At 38.0% G+C, this 9,418-nt stretch overlaps 1 protein-coding gene across 1 annotated transcript in view; it reads right to left on the minus strand.

The window, feature by feature from the left end:
* Positions 1–654: 654 nt before the first annotated feature.
* The window catches only part of MEIKIN (meiotic kinetochore factor), a 151,681-nt gene continuing 142,917 nt past the window's right edge, over positions 655–9,418 (minus strand). Inside the window, exon 12 of the mRNA XM_042781380.1 lies at positions 655–789. Within this exon, the coding sequence (XP_042637314.1) occupies positions 655–789 (135 nt within the window). The remainder of the gene's footprint in view (positions 790–9,418) is intronic.

Below are 9,418 nucleotides of genomic sequence, written 5' to 3' on the forward strand. Positions count from 1 at the left end.
AATCCTACTTCCGTAGTGATACTGCCTCGGAAACCCAAGGAGGGGTCGCTATGAGTCAGGGCCGACTCGACGGCACATAACAACAACAACAACAGTTTTAATATACATTGCCAAACAGTTTTCCAATGTAGTTGTACCAATTTATACTCCCATCAGCAGTGTATATGAGTTCTGGTTGCTCCACATTCTCATCAACACTTGATATTTTCCATCTTTTCCTTTTAGCCATTCTGGTAGAAGTACAATGGTATTATAGTTTTAATTTATATTTCTGTTATGACTAATAAAGTGAGCACTTTTTAATATATGTATTAGCCAATTTATATATATATATATATATATATATATATAGTTGTTGTTATGTGCCGTCACACACACACATACACACATACACACACAGAGATTCTCTTTTATTAGTATCTGTTCAAGACCATTTTAAGTCAATAGCTTAAGCTAATTTTTCAAAAGATGAAATATTTATCTTTTAAGAAATTATTTTACTCAGGTTCTGAAACCAACCAGACGTTTCATGATTTTACAATTTCCACTGTGTGCAAAAACTCTCAGAATATATTTTATAACTGAAGTTTGAGTGTACATAAATAGTTCATAAAGAAAAACTGTTTCATAATATTAAAAAAGTAGACTTTGCATTTATATTATAATACCTTGAGGAATATCTTTACAAGGAGAGTATTTCTTCTTTACAGTAACACCTTTAATTTTTACTTGTCTAGTTCCTGGTGATGCTCTAATAATACAACAAATTTCTGATATATTTGAAGGAATCTGAAAAATAAAAAAAAGCAGAAATAGCATAGTTTCCTCAGATGTTATATTTGTATGTTGTTATATTTTGAAAGCAAAGTAAATAATAATCTCAATATTTTGTAGATATTAATAATAGCAAACATTTATTAAATACTTATTCTAAAGATTAATGGGTTTTAAAACATTTGCTCATTTAATACTTATAGAACCAGGCAAGGCAGATTATATTATTTCCATTTTATGAATGAAAAAACTTAGGTTCAGAGAGGTTAGGTAAGGTACATACAGTCAGAAAGCAAGCAATGGTAGAGTTGAAATTCAAGTACTCAAAAGTGGGAGAGAAAGTTTGTATGATTTACTGAATTAAAATGCAAATGTAAATTTAACTTTGGGTCAACCACTAGTGTTCCTTGATTTTCCAATTCTATTAATTTTGATAACTTTCCATTTAGTAGACCTTCTCTGAAATAACAAAAATCTGTATCTTTTGGTAGTGACGTGTCTAGTTTCTTAGAACTTAGAAGTAGTGACGTAAGTTTATCAGGGATTCCTCCTATTCTAAATAAAGTATACATATAATATCTATTTTTCTATTGTTAAATTCATATCATCCTCTGTGGTGGACATCTGCTATTTTTCGTACTCAGCATTCATTTTCTATTCTTCTGGTACTAGTATTCTGAGCTTTCTTGGGAGTATCTACCTGCTTTACAGCCTACCCCGCCCTCCTTATGGATCAGATAGGGCTGATGACACATATAAGCACCAGGGATAGCCACAAGGCCCAGCCTAAGCAATCAACATACTCATTGATCCTGGCCACAGTGACTGGTTCAGACAGGGGCACTATAAATGGGCCAGCAGAAAGAAGGGAACACTAAATCTGAGATTCCTGCACTAAGCTAGAATCCATATAAAGGTTTAAAGTGGTCTCAGATTAATACTCTGCCCTTGCAATGGTTCTAGAAGTAGAAACGGATAGAAATCCTCCCAGGAGAATAGACCTCCAATTTAGGGTCATAGGATTCCTATTAATTAAGATAAATAAATTTTCAGAGTCAGTGTCAGAGTTGTCCTTCAAGATTCAGTTCAGAATAGTTCCACACAGAGATGGACAAAATATAATTCACTACCTCCTAAAATTTTATTATGACAATAAAGAAAATAACAAACTTGCAAGGAAACAAGCTACTATGAGTGAGACTTTACAGGAATATCAAGCAATGGATTTAAACCCTCAGAACACGAGATATTGGAATCTCCAAACCAAAGCAGAACAGCAATATATACAATGATCAAATAATTAAGATAGAAACTTAAGGATAGGCAAGAAAAAAAATGAAAAGCAGAAATGAAAAAGAAACAATCAGAGCTTTTTTCAATAAGCAATAAACACTTTGAAATAAAAAACTCAATAGGTAGCTTAAGCAACAGAGTAGCCCAGGCCTCAGGCATACAGAGACACTCTTATAAAGCAGGATACTACAAGGGCTCAGAGTCACCCTCCAGAAGCCAGGCTACAGGGCAAGTCCTGGAGACCTTAGGAATGTGCAGGATTTGAGCAGCTCAGGTCTGCTGAGTTAACCCTTTCCTGCACACCTGTCATTTACAAATAAATGACAATCAGTGTAAGAGGAAAAGTCTCAACAGTAACACAGAAGCCAGAAGACAGTGGATTGATTACCATCAAAGAACAGAGAGAAAACTGTCAGCTTGTGTACCAATTAAAACTATCCTTCAAGAATGAAGGCAAAGTAGAGACATTTTAAAAAACGTGAGGCAGTCTATCATTAAAAACTTTCACTAAAGGAATGAATCTAGATAATGAACTTCAAAAAGAATACAATCCTAGAACAATAGTTTAAGAAGAAAGAAGTGTTTTAGGCTGGGTTCTCTAGAGAAGGAAAACCAGTGAAGCTGAGAAAGACAGAAGATATTTATCTCAAGGAAATGGCTCATGTACTTGTAAAGGCTGTCAAGACCCAAGTCCATGGGTCAAAAGTCAAGCTGAAGGAGTCTCCTGACTCAGGCAGCTGCAGGGGCTGACAAACCCAAGACTGGTAGGTGTTTTGGTTCTCTAGTGCTGCTCTAACAGAAAATACCACAAATGGGATGGCTTGAACAAACAGGGATTTATTCTCTTAACATTTTGGAGGCTAGAAGTCCAAGTTCAATGTGCCAGCTCTAGGGTTTGGGTGAAAGCCCCTCCACCGTGGGCTTCAGCCTCTGCCTCTTGCTCCAAGACCACTGAAGTGGGAAGCTTCTTTTAACTCAGGCAGCTGTTGGCTGCTCAGGCTGACAAACCCAAGGTTGACAAACAAAATGGCAGAGTCCCAACATTATCAAACTACACAGCAGGTCACTGGTTCAAGTCCAGAGATAGTTCCAAGATCAGCAGGAAACATGGCAGGCTGCTGAATGAAGACTCAGTTACATGCAGAGTCCAAGCATGCCAAAAAGCTGCAGAGATATTTCTCATATGCTGGAAGCAGACCATATCCCTAAGACAGCTACTCAGTTGCTCCAGTAGACTCCACCATGGAGTTGATTATCAATTTCATCATGGTGATAACTACATCCGGCTGCCCAGACACTCAAAAACAGGCCCAACCAAGTTGACACACAACTACCACAGCCTGCAATACAGCAAGCCCTTGGCTTTGGAGGTTGACAAATCCAGGATAGGCAGGAAAAACAGCAGAGAGTTGCCCTCACAAGCTATGAGGGAGACAATCACGTGATCAGTAGGCAATATGGCAGGCCACTTGTTCAAGTCCAGATGATGATAAGCCAGATGCAGGATCTCCAGCAAAATGCCAGAGATCTTTGCCAGGACATCAATACACACTGGAAGTAGGTCACACCTTTGAGGGAACTCCCTTTCAACTAACCGGCTGCTCACAGCAGATCTCATCATGGAAGTGATTACATTATATCATCTTTTATCATGGGGAATAGCTACATCATTAACTGCTAAACTACTGAGAATCACAGCCCACTCAAGTTGACACACAACTTTACCTATCATAGTAGGTAAACTTAAATGTATGTAAATATTAACATTGCCTGAATAAATTAATAATATTAATTTTAGTAATAATAATGCTAATGATGATAATTTGTGGAGTAAAATAAAAAAAACAGAACCAAAATACTGTAAAACAAAATCATACAATGTGGAAGGGAATGAGTGAACTTAGAATATTATAAGATCCTTACATTTTTCAGCAAGAGAGTTGAGTTACTGTTTTAGACTTTATTAACTTAAATATATCAGCTAAAATTTCAAGGGTGGCCATTATAATAATAGAACTAAAAGCTGTTGCTGTCAAGTCTATTCCAACTCACAGAAACATTACAGAACAGAGTAAAACTGCCTCAAAGAGTTTCCAAGGCTACAATCTTTTTTTTTTTTTTTAATTGTGATTTGGGTAAAGTTTACAGAGCAAATTCATTTTCCATATAGCAGTTCGTACATATTTTGTTTCATGACACTGACTACAATCCCCACAATTTAACAGCTTTCTACCCTATAGTTACCTTTTCCCTGTGTGTCCTTCTTTCCTATGCATTCCTGCCTCCCGAGCTATCCCCCTGTGCAAATACATACCATCCCCTTCTGTTCTCCCATGATTGATAATTCTAAGGAGTGTATCTACCTGGTGTAAATGCTTACCCTATATGCTTGTCTATTATTTACCTGGAAGCCACAAGAGTGAGTTCAATTCCAGGCCTAAAGGCTAACTAGGGGGCCATGGTCTCAGGAGTTTCACCAGGCTCTATCAGACCAGTAGGTCTTTTTTTTTTTTCCCTTCTTTTTATGACTTTGAGTTTTGTTCCTGTTCTGGTTACCTAGTACCGCTCTGACAAGAGTATACCACAAATGGGATGGCTTAAACAAACAGGAGTTTATTCTTACAATTTGGAAGCTTTAAGTCCAAGTTCAAAGTATCAGGCTCTAGGGGCTAGGTGAAAGCCCCTCAACCTTGGGGTCCAGCTCTGCCTCCTGTTCCCAGCTCACTGGAGCTAGAGGCATTTCTTCACTCAGACAGCTACTACTGGCTGCTGAGGCTGAGAAGCCCCAAGGTTGACAAGTAAAAAGGCACAGTCCTGATGTTACCAAACCACACAGCAGGCCATTAACTTAAGTCCATTGTATGTCCCAAGGTCGGCAGAGCATAGCAGGCTACTGAACCACAACACAACTACATGCAGGCACCAAGCATGCTGTAAGCTAGAGGCTATCCCCAAGGCTTCTCCTTATATACAGAAAGCAGACCACATCTCAAAGGCAGCTACTCAGCTGCTTGTGGTAGATCCCACCATGGAGTTGATTGCCAGTCACATCATAGGGAATAACTACCACCAGCTGTCCAGCCACTCAACCAGGCCCAGCCAAGTTGACACACAAATATAACCACCACAGTTCCACATAGGTCTCCCATTCTATCCAGGATCTCCTGCACTTATCCCTTTCCCTCTGGTTGACAGTGATAGCCAGGCACCATCTAGTTCTTCTGGTGTCATAGTCACATAGGCTGAGGTTTGCATGGTCCACTAGTCCCTTGGACTAATTGTTTCCGTGTGTCTTTGGTTTTCTTCATTCTTCTTTGCTAAGGATGAGGAGAGACCAATTGTTACATCTAGATGGTTGCTTGCAAGTTTTTAAGAACCCAGTCGCTACTCACCAAAGTAGGATGTAGAACAATGTTTTTGTGTAGTATGTTATGCCAGGTGAGCTTGATGGCCCCTGAGACCACAGTCCCAAGCCCACAGGTCCAACAACTTGCTCCATCAGGGTGGATGACTATGGCTAAGAAGTTATCATAACTTTGCCCACTGTTCATTCTATTTGCCCACTGTTCATTCTATTTACATGGACATTCTTACAGTACATACAAATATGCATGTACAAATATCATCTGCCAACCTAAAAAATGTTCATGGGTATATTCTCTTTTGCCTAGACATGTCTGATCACTCAGCATCTCTACCCATCTATTTACCCATACATTAATATTTATTATCACTGATAATGCAGTATTGTATATATAAAGTGTTTATCTTTGTTGTCTGTACTTCTTGTGCACCTCTCTGTGTCTTCCTTTTCCTTAGTGTTATTCTGTTGGTCACTCCCGAGACTATAATATTTATGGAAGAGACTGCCATATCTTTCTCCTGTTGAGGGCCTGATAGGTGCAAACTGGTGATCTTCCGGTTAGTAACAGAGCATGTAACTACTATGCCACCAGGTCTCCCTAAGAATACAACTAGAGAACATAAATTGCAGACCATTAGAGAATACCAGTGGAATATTGTATGTATAGTGCCAGAGATGAGCCCCTCAGATTGCAAGGGACTCAAAATATGACTGTGGAAGAGCTGCCTCCTCAAAGTTGAGTAGATATAATGACATAGATGGAATAAAACTTTTGGGACCTTCATTTGCTGATGGGACATGACTCAGCTGCAAACATTCATTAATAATCAGATCATGGAATGTATAAAGTAAGAATCTAGGAAAACTGGTAGTTGTCAAAAGTGAAATGGAACTCATAAGGATTAATATCCTATGCATTAGTGAGGTGAAATAGACTGGTATTGTTCATTATGAATCAGACAATCTTATGGTCTACTGTGCCAGGAATGATAAAGTGAAAAGGAAAAGTGTCCCATTCACTGACAAAAACAACATTTCAATATCTATCCTGAAACACAATGCTGCTAGTGATAGGATAATTTCCATATGCCTACAAGGAAGACCAGTTAACACTACTTTTATTCAAATTTACACACTAACTGCTAAAGCCAATTATGAAAAAACTGAAGATTTCCTTTCTACCAACTTCTGCAGGGTGAAATTGACCATATATGCAATCAAGATGTACTGATAATTAATGGTGATTGGAAGGTGAAAGTTGGAAACAAAGAAGCATCAGTAGTTGGAAAATATGACCTTGGTGATAGGAATGATGCAGGAGAGCACATGACAGAATTTTATAAGAACAACAACTTATGCATTGCAAATACATTTTTTTCCACAACATAAATAGCAACTATACATGTGAACTTTGCTAGATATAATATACAGAACTCAAATCGATTACATATGTGGAAAGAGGCTCGATATCATCAGTCAAAACAAGGTCAGGAGTTGACTGTGGAACAGACCATCAATTACCTGTATGAAAATCAAGTTGAAACTAAAATAAATTAAAACAAGTCCATCAGAGCCAAGATATGATATTGATTATATCCCCCACCCCAAATTTAGAGACCATCTGAAAACAGACTGAACACCAATGACTGAAGATCAGACAAGCTGTGGGATGACATCAAGAACATCACACATGAAGAAAACAAAAGGTCAGTAAAAAGACAAAAGCAGAAAGAAAAGTTGATGTTATGTCTTACTCTGAAACTTGCTCATGTATGGAGAATAGCTAAAACTAAGGGAAGAAATGATGAAATAAAAGAGCTGAATAGAAGATTTCAAAGGGTGGCTCAAGAAGACAAAGTAAAGTTTTATAATGAAATGTGCAATGACTTAGAATCAGAAAACCAAAAGAGAAGAAGATGCTCGACATTTCTCAAGCTGAAATAACTGAAGAAAAAAATGTAAGCCTTAATTACAACACTGAAGGATTTGATGGGCAAAATACTGAACAATGCAGGAAGCATCAAAAGAAGATAGAATACACAAGAAGAAGGAATACACAGTCACTGAACCAGAAAGAATTGGTCGATGTTCAACTGTTTCAAGATATGATCAAGAACCAATAATACTGAAGGAGGAAGTCCAAGTTGCACTGAAAATAACTGATGAAAAACAAGCATCCAGGAATCGATGGAATATCCATTGAGATGTTTCAACAAATGGATGCAGCGCTGGAGGCACTAACTCACTTATGGTAAGAAATTTTGAAAACAGCTGCTGACCAGCTGACTGGAATAGATACATATTTGTACCCAATTCATGAAAATGTGATCCAACAGAACATGCAAATTATCAAACAATATCATTAATATCACACACAAGTAAAATTTTGCTGAAGATAATGAAACACATGAAGCAGTATATTGAAAGGGAACTTCCAGAAATGCAAGATGGATTCAGAAGAGGATGTGAAATGAGGGATATCATTGTTGATGTCAGATGGATCTTGGCTGAAAGGAAAGAATATCAAAAAAGTTGTTTACCTTATTTTATTGACTATGCAAAGGCATTTGACTGTGTGGATCATAACGAATTATGGATAACATTGAGAAGAATGGGAATTCCAGAACACTTAATTGTGCTCGTGAGGAATATGTACATAGACCAAAAGGCTGTTCAAACAGAACAAGGGGACACCACATGTTTTAAAATCAGGAAGAATGTGGATCAGAGTTGTATCTTCTCACCATACTTATTTAATGTGTATGCTAAGCAAATAATCCAGGAAGCTGGACTATATGAAGAAAAATGTGTCATCAGGATTGCAGAAAGACTCATTAACAACCTGTGATATGCAGATGACACAACCTTGCTCGTTTAAAGTGAAGATGACTTGAAGTGCTTATTGACGATCCAAGACTACAGTGCTTAGTATGGATTATACCTCAACTTAGAGAAAACAAAAATCCTCACAACTTGGCCAGTAAGCAATATCACAATATATGGAGAAAAGATTGAAGGTGTCAGGTATTTCATTTTACTTGGATCCACAATCAACAACCATGGAAAAAGCAGTCAAGAAATCAGATGTCATATTACACTGGGAAAATCTGCTGCAAAAGATCTCTTTAAAGTGTTGAACAGCAAAGATGTCACTTTGAAGACTAAGGTGCACCTAACCCAAGCCATGGTATTTTCAATCACCTTATATGTATGTGAAAGCTGGACAATGAATAAGGAAAACTGAAGAACTGATGTCTTTGAATTGTGGTTTTGGCAAAAAATACTCAAAGTACCATAAACTTCCAGAAGAATTAATGTGTACTGGAAGAAGTACAGCCAGAATGCTCCTTAGAAGCGAGAATGGCCACACTTTGTCTCACCTACCTTGGTCATGTTGTTAGAAGAGACTGTTCCTTGGAGAAGGATATCAGGCTTGGTAAGGTGGACAGTCAGAGAAAAAAAGGGAAGGCTCTTAATGAAATAGAGACTGGTCAGTGTTTCATTCTGTTGTACACAGGGTCGCTATGAACTGGAATTGACTCAATGGCACCTAACAACAACATCAGCAGAGAAAAAAGGTGAAATAAAAAAGCAACAAATATTTTCAACATATAGGGTTGGCAGACAATGTTTCTACAAGTGTATTTGTATGTTCTGTAAGAATGTCCAGGTATATAGTAGAGCTGACAAGGGACATGGTTGTAGGCATTTCTAGGCTACAGCCAGCTACCCAGAGGGAGCAAGTAGTTGGACCTGTGGGCTTTGAACCATGGTCGCAGGGGACATCAAGCTCAATTGCCATAACATACTATACAAAAACTTTGTTCCACATCCTACTTTGATGAGTAGCGACTGGGATCTTAAAAGCTTGCAAGCAGCCAAATAGATGAATAGCAGTGAAACACTGTCTGAAAAATGGAAAACTTTATGAATAGCCCTGTAACACTGTCCAGTGTAGGGCCAGAAGATGAGCCCCAGGTCAGAGGG

The sequence above is a fragment of the Orycteropus afer genome, unplaced genomic scaffold (genome assembly GCF_000298275.1).
Source record: "Orycteropus afer afer isolate SDZICR_OR568_19922 unplaced genomic scaffold, OryAfe1.0 scaffold00112, whole genome shotgun sequence".
Taxonomy (NCBI): Eukaryota; Metazoa; Chordata; class Mammalia; order Tubulidentata; family Orycteropodidae; genus Orycteropus; species Orycteropus afer.